Here is a 19,819-nt window from a genome sequence, read left to right on the forward strand (position 1 = left end):
GCATATTTTAAATGTGTGTCTGCATTAATACACCTGATTCTGATTAACAATCAGTCCAGTTGCAGTTTAGGAAAATCATGTTATTTAGTCAACCCAGGCTGACTCAATAAAATATAGCCCAAATAGCTAGAGGAGTTATCACCTAGACAATAGCTCACTGAGATCAGTATTTTCCTTTGGACCTAAAGATTGCGAGTTGAAAGCTCAACGGTCACAATGTCACATCTTATAAAAAAAATCAGCCATTGTGCTTTGGACACCTTCCCTGCGAGTTTAAAATGCTCTTCCCCGACCATCGCTGCGGAGCAGCTATAATTGCTTTTGGAATTGTTTTGGTTTGTATAATCGTTTTTGAGTTTCTGCGTTAGTGCACCTGAATGGAATTACCCTGATTGAGGACATAGACTGACACGTTACGCCACCAATGAACTGGTTGGGGCAAGGGTCTGGGGGACCAATCATGGAAAAGGAAATGGAGTTGTGGGTGGGGCACGGAGACAGAAACAAGGAAATACACGGGAGAAAGACAGGTGAGCAGAGTTGAGCGTGTTGATCAGAAGTGAGCAGACGAGAAACACAATAGTGAGGAGAAAGAGAAGGAAAAGGAGATGGCTAGAATGAGGAATACACTGACGGATAACCGGGACTAGCAAGACAAAGCAAACCCGCTGATCGGATAGTGCTGCCATAGCTGGTGTTATGTCCCTACTGGTTTCCAAACCATCTGATGTCCGTATGTTGTGTTCACCTAACAGCTGCCATTGTGGCCTGCCTCTGTCATTAGATTCGTCACACAATCACAAACATATTATTGCCGATTTTCAAATCGTTTCCCAGATCTACTGCCGCAAAAATGTTTGTCTAAGTAAGCACCACATCACAGCCACCTACAAAAAAAAAGATCTAAAAACAATATCATCATTCAAGTTCAGGTCGAGCTGGTTTTGATCTTGTGGCAAAAATATAAAAGATAACCCACAAATCCGCAGCTCTACGCAGTGATATACGGCCATATTGACTACTACTACTTCATCACAGCCACCTACTAAGCTGCACATAATGTAACTGATAAATATGTTTTAACAGTAACGATCGCATCGAAGGTAACACGTTGTTTTAGCATTTCCTGTGTCTCGTGTAAGCAATGAAGTGAATTTTAATAGTTTTGTCTGTCGTCACTGTTTAAAAAGTAGGCTATTTATTTTGCATACTGTGTTGTGGAGGGGTTGTGATGTAGCGTACAATATTACAATAGACGCACGGAAATTATATAGGCCTATTATTGTTTCAGATCAACCCCCAAAAAATGTTGCTTTGATGTTAGCAATCACTGTGAGGCGATTAAGGCCTGTACAGATCAACTTTCTTTTCGCCTTTCTTGCAATTGTACTGATTCGTTTTGAATGCGTTTTTGGAAGTGGCTTGTAATGTTTAAGGCATGCATGTGATGTTTCTCATGTTGTAATGTGCTGGTGTGTTATTTTGTCCACAAGGGGCGCACTTGGTTAAACCCAGAGAGAAACTCATATCACTAAAGATGAATAAGCTCATTAAAGAATATCAATAGCTACTTTGCTGTGTGGGAGTTTGATTTTTACATCAGTTTGGATGGAATGATTCGATTAAGGACACAATGCTTGGTTAATTGGGAGCGAAACTCAAGTAACACTGTATTACAAGCCTTTGTTTTGCAAATTCAGAGGGATATATTACTATATGCCATACCATGAGACATGAGACAATGACTGTAAATCATTAAGACCATGCATTCAAACTGCGTCGTGTATTAACACTTTTCTGTGACTCTGTGGTAGCAATTGTGTATTTTGACAATATTTGACTACGAGTTATCGTTACTGTTAAAAAATATTTATCAGTCACAATGTGTAGCTTAGTAGGTGGCTGTGATGAAGTAGTAGTAGTCAATATGGCCATAGATGCAAGGAAAGAAATGTGATAACTATCATCGGGTATTTCCTAAACTAAGCCAGGTAACCAGTTGTTTTAGATCAGATCAAAACAAAATGTTACCTGGTTGCTGACGTAGTTGATAAATACGTGACTGGAAGCGACATAATGTAGAGCTTCGATAGCTCACTGCGTAGAGCTGCAGATTTGTGTGTTATCTTTTATATTTTTGCCACAAGATCAAAACCAGCTCGACCCGAACTTGAATGATAACATTCTTTTTAGATCTTTTTTTTGTAGGTGGCTGTGATGTGGTGCTTACTTAGACAAACATTTTCACGGCAGTAGATCTGGGAAACAATTTGAAAATCGCCAATAATATGTTTGTGATTGTGTGACGAATCTAGTGACAGAGGCAGGCCACAACGGCAGCTGTTAGGTGAACATAACATACGGAAACCAGTTGGGTTGGAAACCAGTAGGGACATAACACCGGCCACTGGGAAGGTGGCGATGGCTGGAGAGAGCCGCTGGACCCCAGGTAAGCGTGCCATGACTGGAAGTGTCGGACGCATGGGGGTTACGGAGCAGCTGAAGAGTTAGGCTGGCTACACACTGCCTGCGTGGCGTGAGCATGGCGTTTCTGTTGCGTGTCAGCTGCATGGCGGCTGCGTGGATTTTTCCATGTCTTTACACACCAGAAACTAGCCTTGTCTGTACACATGTATGTTTCCCATTGATAAAATGAAATACCATGTAAAACATAAATATATACTGATTTGATTACAGCAAAGACAACGTCGGCAGTATTGACGGCAAAATAGGCTCCAGAATATTTTGTTCTGTATTGACAGGTGCAATATTAGAAAATCGATTTTCTTTTTTTAAATTACATTTATATCTGCATTTATATCAAAACCTAGAGACTTTCAACCATCAACATGCCATTTATTAATATGTATTCTTGTCAAAATGACATAAACATCTTTTCTATTCTATATTTTGCCTGGAAACGCTTCCAACACACTTGCGTATCGCGTGAAAAATAGCCGTTGGTTCTATTTCTAGCATGCACGCGTTTTCACGCAGGCAGTGTGTAAGCTCTAACCTGTTAACATGGGAGCCGAAATATAAACGGACACGCCACGCAGCTGACACGCTCACGCGACGCAGCCAGCGTGTAGCCGTCCTTAAGTGTTGCACTGTGGCGACTGTGGCTGAGGGCCGCTGGACACCAGTCAAGCTTGCCATGACAGGAAGTCGTACGCCTACTTGACTTCCGAAGTCAAGTGTTTCACTGATACAAAGCGCCTATCACATGGTCAGTGGGGTTCTTGTACAGTCTGCCGCTAGTGTCTTTCCTCTCGTGTAGTTGCCGAAGAGGAAGCAGTGGAGCCTTTAAAAGAAGACTGGTGGGACTGGTTTTATTTAATTTTTTAGACATTGTCCTCTTAAGTTGTGTGTTATTGCCAGACTTTTTAACATTGAAACACAGTTTTAAGGGGATTTTATCATTTTTAATAGGTTTGGTTTTTAAATAGTTACTTTTCCTGTGATAAAATAAATTATATTATCATAACCTGTCTCTGTCTTGTTCCCTTGGATTGCCATGCCACTCGTGGCCTGGCACCCTGGCCACAGAAATTCCAGGTATCCCCTCAAATACTGAGCAATTTCTACTCCTACATCATCGAGAGCGTCCTGACAGGGAACATCACTGTCTGGTACGGCAGAGAGTGGTTTGATCATCTGAAAACACACAATAGACGTTGCCCTACCCTGCCTAAAGGATATTCACACCACGTACTGCAAAAAAAAAGGGGATATGAGAATCATTAAAGATCAAGACCACCTAGGTAACAGCCTTTTCTCCGCTAAAACCAAATAGATGGGTTTTGCTGTTGTTCTTGTTTATTAAACACTTTCAGTTTAGGACTGCACAATATTGGAAAAAACTAACATTGCGATATTTTTATTCCTGCGATATATATTGTGATATGAAAAAAGACTGTAATTTTTACAAGATGTGATAAATAGCTCTACTTGGAAATAATAAATCATTCTCGACTACTGGGGTGATTTTGTAGGGGAGATCTACATTTTCTTATGTGAACCATTCTTTGTTGAACTTTAATGCTTTACAAACACCAAAGCAGGTAAGTCAAGTCAAGTAAAGTAGAACTTTATTTGTCCCCAGAGGGGCAAATGGCTTCGGAAGCACTGTGACTACTCTTCTGATGTGATTTTGGAGGGGGAAATTAGGTAGTTAAACACACTGGTTGACTCACATGACACCATTGTATTCATATAATACTATCAATCTAGGCTAAAGTCAATGATAATAATAATGCATGCAGCTTCCTCTAAATTTCTCATTTCACAAAACACTTCAACATTTCACAAAACATTTTACAAGACAAAACGAATGTTATTTTCTGTGAAATGTTGTGTTTTGTGAAATGTTTTGTTTTCTGAAATGTTGTAGTGTTTTGTGAAATGTTAAAGTGTTTTCTAAAATGCTTTCGTGTTTTGACCTACAGGGCCACCGTAGTTTCAGTGTTTCTCATACATAGGTTCTATTTGGGCACCCCGCCCAGGTAAATTGAGACCCGCCCTGGTAAATAAAATCAGAATTACATTATTTTCTTCCAATCAATGATGTAATTTTTTTTTACAGCGCACACAGACCAGTGGCCTCCAGCCCCTCCCCCTCTTGAAGTCTCGTGCCGCGTGCATGACAGCATCAACACTTCACTTCAGGCTCAGAGGCTATCGTTAGTAGTTTGCTGCTAGTGGTCTTGTCGTGGGATTAACTGTACTAATAAACCGTATAAACGCTGCGGCCACACAGCTGTATCTGTATCATCTTTAAGTCTGATTTGTTTAATATGTAAATGGTTATTTCTTTCTAAATTATCTGTTAATGTTATGCAGTCATTGTTTTGAATAAATAGTTTATAAACCTTCATTTGACTAGGTTATTACTGAACCCAGCCATCACGCACATCCTGCGCCACCCACCACCACAAGTAAATTCTCAACCTGTGGGTGTTTTTTCATGTAAATGATTTTTTTGTGAGCGTTGCTCACGATAATCTCAGAGACTTTGTGTCTACTGAACTGAACGACACACAGCGCAAAAGACCAGACTGTTCATTGGGTAGCAGCATTATAATATATTTTCTAAAATACATGGCAAAATAGCACAGTTTACACTGCTAAGAGTACATCAGTTTTGTGTGGGTTCAAGCTGTTAGATAAGCTACATGGCTGTGTATGTTTGTGGGGGCTGCAAATGTGTGTGTATCTTACTGCTATAGAGATGGAAACTGATCACGCGTTAATGGCCCATCAGCACAAACAAAAGGATATAGACTCTCTAGGTCTAGGACATGGGGTTTGATGGTTATAGTACCCCTAAAGTGTCTTGCTGTGCTAGTGTTGAAAAGTTTTGTTTATACATTATGCACTTTATTTTTTATAACTGTATCAGTACTATAATTTTTTCATCCTCTCTCTCCTTTTACATTAAAGTGTATTTTTTTTCTTTTCTTATACTAATGCATATACTGTTTTAAAAAATATGGATATTCAAGGATTCTATGTCTTGCTTTAGTGATTGAAATATTTATACATTGTCTTGCATCCAAAAGAAAAGAGAATTCCAAAAAAGTAGATATTGATATTTATATACCATTATTAAATAAGAAATGGAGTGATAGAAAGAAATGCCCACCAAGTCTACTGCTCGGAATAATGTGAGCAAAGGGTTAAGGAAACAAAAAGAAAAATTCACAGGCGCGCTTCCTTCGACAGTGTTAATCACAAATCTGTTCATTTTTATTTTTAGAAACCCCCCTTAACATAAATAGTGCTTCTGTGCTACGAAGCTGCAGCCAGCTATATACACCCTAACATATCACACACATAACAGCTCGTAGGCGGCTCACACTCCACTGGCAAGGGGCGAGAAGGTTGAGTAAACACACATATGGACAACAACACACAGACTGTCACAGCAGAGAGGCAACAATGCTAGGAGTAGAGAGAAGAAAAAGAGGGGGAAAAAAGAATACCCAAAGCAGAAAGTGAAGAAGAGACAATGGAGAAGAAGAATGCAGTGGCAAATAAAGTGAATTTTAAAAAAAGAGACGGAGTTGAAGGAAAAAAAAGAACAAAGGAGGAGTGTATCAGTGCAGGAACACAATAAGAAAAACACTCATGAGAGAAGAGCGTACTTGAAGCAAGAGACAAAAACCCTATGTGACACACATTCAGGAGAGGTACAGTATATACATGTAAACTATATTTAGACAAGAGTACTTACAGCAGAGAGCTTTCTGCAGGCGCCTGAGCTTCATGGCTGTTCGGTAGGCCGAGAATCGTACATTGTTCAGGTCGGCTAAAGAACGAGAAACAAGAACAAAGACGAAACAGAGTTAGAGATGAAGAGGAAAGAGATGGTGGACTCAACCTAAGCTCACAGCCTTATAATTTATTTATTTCATCTCGTCATTCAACGGTGTAATGGATCAGGAAGTGATCCCTCATCTTGTATCACAGCAATTTATGACTTTATGATAACATAAGATAAACCTTTATTGATCCCCAGAGGGGAAATTTGATTGTTACTGTAACAACCAAATTTCCCTTCAGCGCAAAAACAGCAATGAGAAGACATGGGTCGGACACAGAGAATTAGCATCTTACCCAGAGACTGGTAGAGCTCGGCCATCTTGGGATGGTCCCAGCATGTTGTCTGGGTTTGGTGGCTGGAAAGGAACAAAAAGAGACAGAATGGTCAGATGCCGAGTTGATCAAACAGATCATCAGCCTAAGGCTAAGGCTCCCCTAAATGGTCATGAAAATATTATGCTAAGCTACATGCTAACGCAAGCCTTCCAACATGCTTGCAATGACAATGCTAATATGCTGATGTTAAGCACGTATAATGCTTTTCCATGTTAACCCTCTGCGATCTAAGCCTTTTTTTTTTTCAATCTTTGTTTAGCCTGGTTTCCTTGTGTTATAATGTTTGTATAACCTCAAACCTGTTATGCACAATCAAGGTACAGACATATTTTTTCAGAATCTTTATTTATTTAGAACAAAAATTTCAAATAAATAAAATATAAAAACACAATGTTTGTTGCAACACACCAAAATGAAAGAAAACAATATCTATAAAGTGTTACGAACAATTTGTTCAATATGTCCGAAACATCAGAATTTCTGTCAAGATATATATGCTGCAGGGATGTCACATGAATGTATACATTGTTATATGACTATAAAGACAAAAAAAACTTGAAATTGAATTTCACAAAAATGCATTGAAATGACACGGAGAACAATAATAAACAAGACTTTAGGCTTTTGCAATCAGGGGAAACAAAAATAAACACTGCAACTAAGACAAATAAAAAACTAGATTTTTTCCCAGAAAAGTCCATTAGCTTTTATCCAAAAAGTTAGTTGTGCCATCGCCAAATGACACTCATTTACACATCCAGGGCTGCCTGAATAACCGGCTACTCTGCCTGCAATACACACACACTACATACAAGGCCTTCCTGCTAGTATCAGGTTAGGGAATGAGAATGTTATCTCAATGGCTGAACAAGCTGCCTTTCTCCTGACATCACTTCCTGTCCATTTCCCTGTCAATAAGTAGGGTTGGGTATCGCATGGATTTTAACGACATAAAGCTAACGTTACATGGTAAATTTATTTGTGGGTTAGCCTAGCACTGCTAACTGTGGTCAACAATTATACTAAAAATAACTTTGAGCGTGTTGAACTTCATTGTATTCTTAACGTTATAGTACTGTTTAGCAATGGTTTAATATCCACCAAGCATTAGCATGAGCCATGTCAATTTTATACAGTCTATGGTCAACATAGCCCATTGTAATAAGCTGGATTGATGTTGAATTATCATATTAATAAATTAGGTCTCTACAGTTAATTAGTATATAGTCAATTACTGTGTTGCAAAGTGGCATGTAAGTAATGAAAAATTGATGGTGTGTGGCAGAAAAAATGCTGTAAAGACGCTAAATCTCACGAGAAAGTCACCAAGTTGGCAATGCTGCTCTTATGCCAAAAAAACACTTTCATTTCGGCGCCCATGTTATCCAATTAGTCAGTTCACACTACGTGCGCTACAGCAATCGTTTCTGTGTCTCCTCTATTTCTTCTGCGAGCTGTGAGCGAATGTGTCAAGCCAGGTAGGTAATCACATACAGAAGGCCACAGCGTAGCCGGATACTTTACAAAATAAAACCAATTTCAATATAAAACACACAGGTTTATGGTGATTTTGGCTGTCTTGACTTCTCAGCTGTGTCCAGAGCTAGAAGGCGATCAGGCCCATACAGAGATACATACAGAGTGAAGCCTTCTACACACCGAGCCGATAATCGACCGTCGGACAGTCTGGTGAGGTCAGTGACTCGAGTCTGTTCGATGTGTTCCGTGCCGTCATCCATCCGAGGGGCCGTCGTCCTTCATTTTGACCGATTTGACATGTATAATCGGCGGGGCGGGCACTGCCGGCAGTTGGACTCAAATGACCCATCTGATTGGTAGAGTGCTAACCCGCAAACGGGGAGCGGAATTAGTGTGACTAGAGTCTCTCAAAAATCTGACGAAAATCTTTTAAACTGACCTTTGTCGATCTGAAATGAAGACAGATTCAGCAACTGCATGGCCTATTTCTCGCTTAAAATGTTTTCAGAAACATGTTTCGGTGAACTATTTTAGTACAATATGAGATCGTATTCTGAACAAGCCGCCATGACAGTCTGTCTTTGAGTTTCCGGAGAAACCAGACCCACGTGACGCGTTTGTCCAATCAGACTTTGAATTTTTGGGCGACAATACAGATTAGCGCCGCCTGCTGTTATGAAGACGTATTACGTCTCGTCGCTTTGGTGTGTTTCGAGGCACTTTTTTGACCAACTCGGGTAGACTGATCAGTCCAACTGCCTTTTCTGCCAAGGGTCGGCCATCTGGTCTGTGTGTCTGGGCCTTGACACACACTCACGGGGGAGAGAGAGAGAGAGAGAGAGAGAGAGAGATACGTTTCGAGCTGGGTTTCTATGATTGGTCATCTGCTCCAGGCAGGCTACTGAAGCGTTATTTTTATTAAGACTGCTGCCGTGTTTACATTGTCACACGTAGCTGCATGCAAAGTCAGCAAAAGCTGTAATCTTGACTGCCAATGTTGTTATTTCTCCCCAATTTCGGGTCACATTACTGCTGAAACATATCCAGGGACAAATGCATATTGTCCCAGCCCTACTAGATAGTAAGTTTAACGTAAAACAGGAAGGTAAATATTTAGACGTGCCTTTCAAAACCAGCATAAGAACAGTTCACTAATGCCAAACGATTGTGGCTTCGTAAAAAACCAAAAGAATTTGGAAAATCCTTTTTGGTAACACTGAAATGAATTTCATTCGCTGATGAATTACAGCTACTTCCCCAAAATGCCACACTATGACATTAATCCTGTCATGTGTGTTTCTTCCCTCCATCTTATAATCGTAGACAATAACCTGCTGTGGCACAAAATCACAGAATCACCATTCTCCCTGCATCACAGAAGTGTATTTGAGGATAAAAAGAAGATGGAAAAGAGGCAGAGGGAGAAAAAGAGATGGCTGCTGCGTCATTCTCAAATCACACATATCTCCTCATGACTTCTGCTCGCCACTCACAGCCTCTATCAACCCCCAACTCTTCCCAAATATTTTATACATTGTGTAGCCTACAGTTTTCTTTTCAGGGGTCTCTCAATCGAAACCATGGATGTAAACACAGAATTTGTGATGACGTTGTCGAAGTTGCATGGGATGTGGGATTTGTAGTTTTCAATGTTAACCACATATGTGCAGGCCAATGTTTTTTTACGGTGATGACGGGGACAAGCTCAGACCCGCGGTAGGCGTCATGTGACCGCGGTACTGCGGTAATGCGGTAACCGTCCCAGCCCTAAACTCAAGTTCCCCAAATTCGATTAGTCATTTCTCGGATATAAAAACTGAACATCCAACCAAAGATTAGCAGTTGAGTCAGGTTACGTTCTGTCAGTCAGACAGATAGACCAACCAATAAGTCCTAATAATGACTAGAAACCCAGCACTTTGAATCCAAATGTGTGAACCAGAAGTTTATGAAAAAAATAGTAAATTCACATCATATAAACTTAGATATGGTTTTCAATGTAAATAGTATATTTTTAGTGGTATTTAAATTTTAACTTATTTAGTACTAGTAGTAAGAAGTGATTAAAATTCACAATTATGCATTAAAAGTTAAAGATTCTTGCCCTACCTTTGCTTCCATACTTTGCCAGCACAGCAGCATTACACTCTTATTGTGTCGTCAACATGAATTGTATAAGTATACTTATAGAAGCTGTTAAATATGTGATATTTCACTGCTTATTTGTTGCTATACTACCTTAAACGTTCTCAACGTTCTCTTAAAAAGCCTCTCTCCATATGTCCTCCTGACGTTTCCTATTTAATCCCTGCAGTGTCATGATCTGAGCTCCAATTTGCATTTCATGGCATCTTTAAACACCCACTTTTAAAACCGTACTAACATTAAATGGTAGCAAAAAACATGTTACTTTAAAGCATAGAGCTGATTTCCCTGGTCATTAGGTATTAGTCAGATAGGCGCTATTATAAATGTGATGGTAATGTGCCAGCTGCCCGTTTACATAAAGCTAACTGAAGCAACATGTCTTACCAGCAAGGCAATTATGTTTTTTTGTTCAGAGGACATCAAATATTTGAAAAGTCCTTCAAGGGAGATGGAGAACAGTGGAATCTCAAGAATTAGTTTCTAGTGCCTTCCACTTTATATGTCAGATGGTTAATGTCAAGTTATCTGGGAGTTTTTTTATCAGTGACTGCCTCAAACTTGAAAAAACACTTTGGATGACGACAGAGGACACGGTGACCACTCAATCCTCCAGGTTTAATTTTCACAGATATATACGAGGAGTTTGTAGGTAGGTAAGTAGGTAACCAATAGCCTAGCTCCCTGCAATCCTGGAAATAAATGTGGCTTCTTATTTAGTATGTGTCAATCAATGTGTCTGTGACACTTTTTTCATCAATTTAAATATAATTAAATGTCTATTCAGTGCCGGCTAAAATAAAATATTAGAGCCAATTTGTTGCTGATATGAAGGTGGAAATAAGACAAGAGCTGGAGGTGGAGAAAAGACTTAAAAATGAAGATCTTGTTAGATATGTAAGACCAGTCACAGATTGCCATTTCTTCAGTACAGGTGTGTGAGATCAGGCTTACCTACAGGTGAATAGTAGGTGTGCAAAGTGGGCGACCACTGAATACAGTGGCTGTTGAGGGTCAGTGGAAAAAAAACGTCATTCCTTTACAGACGCTGAGCTTTCTGCTTTATGTTTTCTGCTTTATAATTCTAGCCTTAGGCGTGTTGTTACACAACAGCAACCCTCCAAGCTTGTTAAAGAAACACATGTGAGTTGGTCACACACAAGCGCACCTGCAGTTAACCTTTGTCTAAAAAGCAGCCAAACAATAATCCATATGCTGTGTTTTTTTCCCACATTGCCCTTGGTTTTCTCCCTCCTGCCTCTCTACCACACTCACACTCCAGATAATGATGAGAGGGGTCCCATGGTGAAGAGCTACTTAAAACTCCTCTAAGCTCAGAGTCTGTGCAAACAGTAGCTCAGTCACTTAGCTCATCATAGGTGTGCTGCTACGAACCACTCGGACAAATGCTTCTAATAACCATGCAGAATCAAATACGCACTGCATCAGGCGAGAGGGCATGAGCCTCCCATCTCATGCCCTCCTGTCTGGTACCGTCCCTGACCTTGCTATGGAAATAGCCTAATAGCTGCTACATGTGAATTTTGCAAACTTACAGGAGCTAAATCGGTCGATAGAAAAATTATGTTTTTCAGCAGATGTGTTAGTTACAACACGATTGAGCAAACAAAGCAGTTTTGTGTTTATATGTGCAGTAAATATTCAGTTTGGTAAATCCCACGATCCCTACAAAGCTAACGTTAGCTCAAGTTGGCTGGCTGACTAATAAACCGGGAGGGACTAGAAATCCTATTTGTTGCTTTTTTTATTTTGAGAGCAAATTGCTCCACAAAATTTCATATTGTAAGGCGCGTTCTCAATATACTGTACTGCCATTAAGAAGAAAAAGACATGGCTCTACTCTTACTTGATGCCGAGAAGGCCTTCGATATGGTTGAGATGACTTATATCTTTGATGTTATAGCTCAATTTGGTATTGGAAATAATTTCCTTAACTGGATAAAACTATTACATCTCAACCCTATAGTTGAGGGACTGACAAATAAAGTGGTGTCTGAGCCCTCAATATTATCCATACCAGCAGCAGTTAGATCTAATCGCCCTGTTTGGTAGTATCTCCGGCTATAAAGTAAATGCTTTAAAGTGATCACTAATGCTGCTTAACGGAAATGAAAGACAATATATAAACCAATACATTTACTTTTAGGCTCTCATCTAATTATACATATTTGGGCATATATTTATTTAATATTTTTATGATTTCAGAAAGGAGGTTAACCAATATTTTATTTAAAATCTTATTTTTTTTCTTGCCAAATTTTATATCCATAAATGCAGGTTTAGGTTTACCTTTCTTTGTTGCATTAAAAAATGAGCTTGGCCATTATTTAGATATCAGATCCCCTTCCAATGCTAAAGGCAGAGTACAATGAAACGGATGAAAACTGTTTCATTGTACTCTTCTGTTGTAAATGTGTATTATAGTGTTAATTGAGGGTGGCTTCATTGTTGAGCTATATGTTTTTCCCCTGTATACGTTTTTATGTTGTTTGTACTTTTTTTTGTAATGTTGTGAATTTGCAAATGAAGCAAGTCAATTCAGGTTTCATCAAATACACAATATAGGCTACATACAATACATACAACAATAACATCCAGAAATCTGCAAACTATATGTATGGCTTAAATTGTTAATTTAAGAGTTTAATGGTTTTCAATTGATTGCAACAAACGTGCTCACTAACTTAACCGTGACTCCATCTAGAAAATTATTTGCGATTCCATATTTTTGACAAGCTAAATTTACCGTTAGACACGCCCAGGAATGCTCCAGGCCGCAGCCATACCAGACTTGAGAGACTACAGCCGACGGCCTGGAGCTAATATGGCGTCAGGATTATGTCATATCTCGCGAGTGCGATAAAAGATGCTCACTAGTTCAACAACAATCAAGAGTTGTACACGCAGCTGCGAGCGTGAAACAAACATAGGGAGTAGGGGTGCAACGGATCACAAAACTCTCAGTTCGGTTTGCGGTCTTGAGTCACGGATCGGATCAATTTTCGGATTAGCACAAAAAAGGGGATAATTTAAATTATTTATTAAAAATGTAATAACAATAAATTATAACAATAATAACTTATTTCACCAGTAAATTGCTGTTAAACAAAAAAAATAGATGAGAAAAGGGTATTTTACAATCATTTTGAAAGCATCACAAGGTTTACCAGTTTCGAGTAAACGCACCATTTAGTCCCGTCTAACAGCAGTGCCTAAGTGCTAGTTTGTGTCTTTAGCGGCAGACTGTTGTACGTCCGGGTGTTGGAATCCTCTACAGTGAAATACAGTCACACTTTTACACCGTTCAGCTGTCAGCATTTTAACCGTGTTTAATCCAGTTACTAGCTAATGGTAGGCTAACGTTACCTGCTGGCAAGTGTAACGTTAGTGTTAACTAGCATGACATACAGCGATGATTCTGTTGCCTCTAACTTCTGTTTCAGAGCATCAGAGAGCAGTGAAGGCATTTATGAGGAACCAAAATGAGGCACCGAAATCTACATTGCTATTCCGTCTTTTAGGCACCGGTGCCATATTAGCACCGGGTTTGGTACCCAAGCCCGGCTTTAAGCCCCCTATTCTTGGGTACCTCAACTACCAACTGCCACTGAAATTGTGTGTGTTGATCCATGCTGACCACGGATCAACTATAGTCCGTTACACCACTAATAGGGAGAGGGAAAGAATTAGGGCTGCAACAACAAATCGATAAAATCGATAAAATTCGATTATTAAAAAAGTTGGCAACGAATTTCATTATCGATTCGTTGTGTCGGGCGACACGCCACTCAGTTGCGGAGTTAAAAGCAATTGAGTTGAGTGCCATGCGGAGCGAAAGAAAAGAAAAAGAGCAGAGCGGGGGTAGAGGAAATACAGAGAGAGACCGGAGAGACCCATATCGTTGTTCTGAAACACATGGCGGAGGCAGAAAATTCAGTATGACCTAAGTCATCCAAGGTGTGGGCATTTCACACTAAATAAATCGAAAACGTGTTAATTGCAAGATAAGCAAAAGCGACACGGCATGGCACAGGCGCACCACGGTGATGATTCAGCACCTAAAACGTAAACATGTTGGAGTCCTTGATGAGGAGGAAGGGAGTTCAATAGCAGGGTAAAGTCACTTCAGAATCCTACGTTTTGAAGTGCGGAACGTAACGTCCCTCTTCTGGTGCTGGTGTGGTATTTACTCGTTATCCAGCTTGACAAGCATGACAAGCTAGCGTTAGCTCGTTAATAACAGTAGTAAAGCAGGACTAAAGACACGTTTTTATTCACTCGCCTTTTTTGGTCCATTCATTTTTCAATCTATTGTCATGTATATATTCTGTGCTTTGTCCCATATCAGTTATTGTTGATAAATATATTTGTGTGTGTTGTACTTTTTAATTTCATTTTAAAGTTCTTTTATAGCACTTGGTCATCTTAAACTGTGTTTAAATGTGGTGTACAAATTAACTTAATTTGCACTTACTACAATGATGGTAATAATTTAATGAATAAGCTTCAAGTGTGTGTGCGTGTGTGTGGTCTGCATCTGCTCTTTGGGTTACTTACCTTTACACAACTATTAACTAAAACAACAAGTATGTATGCAAGTATGTATTTAGTTGATGTAAATGAATGCTTTTTTGTTTTGTTTTTTTATTCGATTCATCGATTAATCGAAAAAATAATCTACGGATTAATCGATTATTAAAATAATTGTTAGTTGCAGCCCTAGAAAGAATGGTACCTGCATGCATAAAACTAAGCAGCAAGCGCACAGAGCAGCCACAACGCACCCACAATCGTTTGCTTTGCGATCGCTGGAGAGCATACACGCTCTCGCAGGTAAAATCTGCTCTCGAAGTTGATTTCTGTTCGCCTTACATACTGTCCTCATCTCAAAATTAAAAAAAAGTGGAGCATGTTTGGGAGGGAAATCGTGCTTCCCCTCTGTTTTAAATTGGATTAAACTGCAGTTATTTTTAGACAACTACAAACGCATGCCATCACACAATAACATCCACCCACACATGCAAACACACAATGCTACATATTGCAGTTAACAGACATAAATAATAAATAATGGATCCACACAGAGACACGAGTGTCACTTCTAACGGCAGTCAATTATTGCTCTTGGATGAATGATTAAAGGTATTTTATGGGCTATGGTGATGTCTTCCATTGACTATCGCCGAACGTTAGCCCCAACAGAATGTTTAGTGCACACCAGGCATCTGAATGAGCTTAAAATGGCCTTCAGATGTATGAACAAGAGAAAAAGCTGGCTAAAAGGCAAAAAGCAGTTTGTAAAAGAGAACCTTAGTACAGACAAGGGATCACACAGAGCTAAAAAATAGGTGATGTTATTTTCCTTGTGGTAATGCATCATAATATTACTTATTGAAGATGTAAATCTTTAAAAAACAGGGATGTATGTGACACATGCCACTATATTGATGATGACTGGTGGATTAAATTGGCCGTCCTACACACAGACTATGCCAGGGAGACACACAGCTGACAACCTTGCAGGTGGATGCGGTGGAGACGAGCTCGGACATATGCTCCGCAGACATGCTGTGGACTTGTGTCGGCCACGCAAGGGCTTCTAGTAAAGTGGCTCCATGGGGTCGGCTATTGATCAGAAAAAAAAATCTAAATTAAAGTTGCAAGCTGCGATGAACGGGCACTCGACCCTCTCAGCACGTCGGGGGTGTTGGCGGGATGCCAGTTGCCTGTAACACTTCCTCTGTCCACTATGTGGCACTAGATAACACACACTATATGTCATGTTGCTGTATATCATGTGTAGACCTCACTATAAAAATGTCATGTAAATTGGATGATGTTTGTTACATAAGGTGTCGCCAGCGAGTGGCACTAAGAACCTGACTCAATATGGGCATGTAGATGTCTCCAGGTCTGGACTCTTATCCAGCTTGTAAAGTTTCAGGCAGATTGGACAATGTAAAGTGAAGTTACAACAGTTTCCTGTGTTATGCTAAACACAGAAAATGTCCACCATGCCACGCCCACGCCGTTCTACAAAAACAAAAAAGCCTAGTATCCGGAGGTGACTGTCGGATACTGCACGCAAGATTTAAAATTAATTAGTGCATAGCGTTGGAAATTACATATTTCAAATTGTGCAGCACCTTCTGTGTCCACTATGTGGTGCTAGAGAACACATACTATTTATACGTTGTGTTGCTGTATATCATGTTTAAACCACATCATGTAAATTTCAGGTAAAATGAATGATTTTCGTAAGGGCTTACTTCCTGTTGTCAGTAGGTGACGCTATGAACGCGAACGTTGTCAACATAACTCACTGGAAATCCAAAATACTTCTACACTTTAACACACTTTAGTGAAAGAGGAGGGGGCTCAAGTTCTGTCGATGGGTCTCCAGCATCTGCAGTTGCCATGCTATCTTTTGACTAGCTCTAGCTAAATTACAGGAGGTTGACTCGCAGCACTTCACCACGTGTGTTTTTTTTCTGCTCGACAAGCCGACCGGACGTGACATGGGGGCGTGGCAGTATCGACGATTCCATTTTTTAATTCGATATGCAAGCTTGTGACTTAATTTCGATCCACCCTTGACACCCTTAATGTTAACACCAGGAAACAAATCCTACCGAGTGTAGAAGCTATGAATGGGTCCGGAGCGTCCGTCAGTCCGGGGCTTCTCCGAAGCCGAATAGCAAACACACCGTCCCCTTCCCTGAAGAGGGACAGCCTTTGGAGGGCGAAAAAATCTGCAACTCCGACCGTAATCGCAAGGCTACAAGCGGCGAGCATTGCAACAATTTCAACTAAAGCTAATGCTACCACAGATGGTAGACGACCTGCTTAGCGAGAAGATGAAAAAGGAATGAGCTCGGGGATGACACCAGAACTTAATACCTTGGCTAGGGTCACCCCGAGGTCACAGGTGACTTTGTTGATACAAATATTCGACCTGCGCAAGCGTGATACGGAATATATTCAGTGTGAAACACTGCCTCTGGCGGTCAGTAAGGATGAAATAGAACACTGTTCACAAACTGCTCGAAATAGCTCTATTGTAGTCCAGCCTTTACTTCCGTGACCAATATGCGTCACTTTGTAACACACGTTATAATGCTCGCCTAGCTGCTAGCGTGGCATGCCCTCATACTCTGCTTCTGACTGGCTGGTAGTCCTTACCTAGGCACTACGCATGTGCGACTTCCAGAAAAGATGGAACAGAAGTAAGATGCCTCATTCAGTAGCTAAAACAGAGAGCTCAATACACAGGGTGAAAAGAGGAGCTGCAGCAATGTCCAGTACAACAAAAATATGGTGTTTTTTGAAAATGTAAAACCTATTCAGGTACAACCTCTAAATACAATTATGAACCTGAAAATGACCATTATATGAGCACTTTAATATAGCTGACGTCCAGTTGGGTTAAGGATATGGCTCCAAGAGGATTTTTTTGTAAGTTTGGACATGACTTATACACCAAATCTCACACGTCTAGGTGAAACACACTGCAGGGGCTACTTCTTTGACATTTCGTAGGTGGTGCTATTGAGCCAGTTTACCATAATCTGAGACCCATGTGGATCCCTTCAGGCCTAGACTAACATCACGTATGAAATGTTTTGGTGTCAGATCGAACAATGTTAGAGTTACAACAACTTTCTGTTTCAGGATGTAACATCGAAATTCGCTGTGCTGACACAAATCACAATGTTCAAATTGAAGTATCATCATGGTCTTAAGGCTTTTCTGAACACTTTTGAGGTGGATTTAATCAACCCGCTAGGTAGAGGACAAGTGTTACAACTGTAACTTCCTGTTGCCAGTGGGGGGGGTGCTATGATTATAACTCAATATTGATATGTACATGTCTTCAGGCCAGGAAGCTAATAAAGCCTGAGCAGTTTGGGGCAGATTGGACAATGTACAGTCTAGTTACAAACTAGTTCCTGTTTGGCGGGGGGACATCAAAATTCGCCACCTTTTTAGGCGAGGAACGAGATGCGAAAATGCCTGTATGTGTGAAAACAGCGTAATTTCGGGCATCCGTTTTTTTTTGTGTGTGTGGAATAATATTTATATAATTTTGTCAGTTTTTTAAGGGGGGGTGGGCCGCCCCCCCAAAACAATGGTAGGGGAAACATTGACACACGTATGATAAAAAATTAAAACCTTTTTTGCAATTTAGCTTTGCGAAGGTCTTTAGATTGTACTGACCAATTTTGAAGTCAATTGCGTGAAATCTGTAGAAGTTTGTTAAAGTGCCCATATTATGAAAAAAACACTTTTTCTGGGATTTGGGGTGTTATGTTGTGTCTCTGGTGCTTCCACACACTTACAAACTTTGAAAAAAATACACCCATGCTGTTTAGAGTGAGATACGGTTTCTGAATGTGTCCTGCCTTCAGTCTCTGGGTGAGCTGTTCAAAATCGGCACGGCTTGTGACGTCACAAGCCGAAACGAGCAGACTAACCGCAACCATTAGCTCGACCATTATGGCTAACGCTAGCATGCTACCTCGTTCTCAATAGCAAAGCACTGCTACAACACACACAAGTTCACCATAATCTACAAAAGAACTACTTACATGTGCGCCCTCATTTAGAAGTCTCCCAGCTAATCCTGCCTTGTAACTGACCAAAGTTGTAGAAACAGCCTTTCTTTTACTGTCTATGGAGCTAGCTAGCTGACATGATCTACATCTGAGCTACTGGGCATGTGCAGTGCAATCAAAGATAGTACAGAAGAAGAAGAAGAAAAGAGGTCTCACTCTGTAGCTAAAACAGAGACCAGCTGAAAAGAGGATCTGCAGTAGTGAGAGAGAGCACTGCAGTACAGCACAAAATTGGTGTTTTTTGAAAATGTAAACCTATTCTGGTACAACCTTAAAATACAATTATGAACCTGAAAATGAGCATAATATGGCTGCTTTAAAGTATAACCTCTAAATCATCAATCGTCCATTATCTGAAATGGGGGGGGGGTCCAAGTGGCTTTTTTGTATGTCTGGAAAATACAATATGCTTACCAAATTTCATAGTTCTACATGTAAGTGAAAGGAGGGGGCTTTAACTTTGAAAACTGATAGGGGGTGCTATCGAGCCAATTTGCCATGCAATTTACACCAAATCTGACAGTAAAAGTTAAATACCAATTAAAATGAGCTCAAACACATATAATAATAATTAGAGATGCACCGATTACAATTTTCTAGGCCAATTCCGATTTTTCATTGAGTTTGACCAGTTTTGACCTTCAGATTGCTTTTACACAGTGGCCATCATTAATGACAAATCGTGTTCCGCTATGAACGTGCACACACGTATTGTTTGTATCACAAACACGGTCGGTCAGTGAAGGCGCAGTTGCAGCGGTAGCCATTGTTGCTGGTAACTTACTCGTATGACAGAGTGCACAGCCCAAAGCTTTGTGACTAGCATTACATGCGCTGCAGAAGCATGCACCAGGCTCCCTCAATTTGAGGCACCATGTGCTAAACAGCTTCCCGTCTCC

General features: G+C 40.2%; 1 protein-coding gene across 27 annotated transcripts in view; it reads right to left on the reverse strand.

Annotated features, from left to right (window-relative positions):
• The window catches only part of dmd (dystrophin), a 458,768-nt gene that overhangs the window by 46,075 nt on the left and 392,874 nt on the right, over positions 1 to 19,819 (reverse strand). For all 27 annotated transcript variants that reach the window (XM_035998529.1, XM_035998533.1, XM_035998526.1 and 24 more), the window contains 2 exons: positions 6,619 to 6,680; positions 6,236 to 6,310 (listed from right to left, as the gene is read on the reverse strand). In XM_035998529.1, the coding sequence (XP_035854422.1) occupies positions 6,236 to 6,310; positions 6,619 to 6,680 (137 nt within the window). The remainder of the gene's footprint in view (positions 1 to 6,235; positions 6,311 to 6,618; positions 6,681 to 19,819) is intronic.

This window comes from Sander lucioperca, chromosome 24 (genome assembly GCF_008315115.2).
Source record: "Sander lucioperca isolate FBNREF2018 chromosome 24, SLUC_FBN_1.2, whole genome shotgun sequence".
Taxonomy (NCBI): domain Eukaryota; kingdom Metazoa; phylum Chordata; class Actinopteri; order Perciformes; family Percidae; genus Sander; species Sander lucioperca.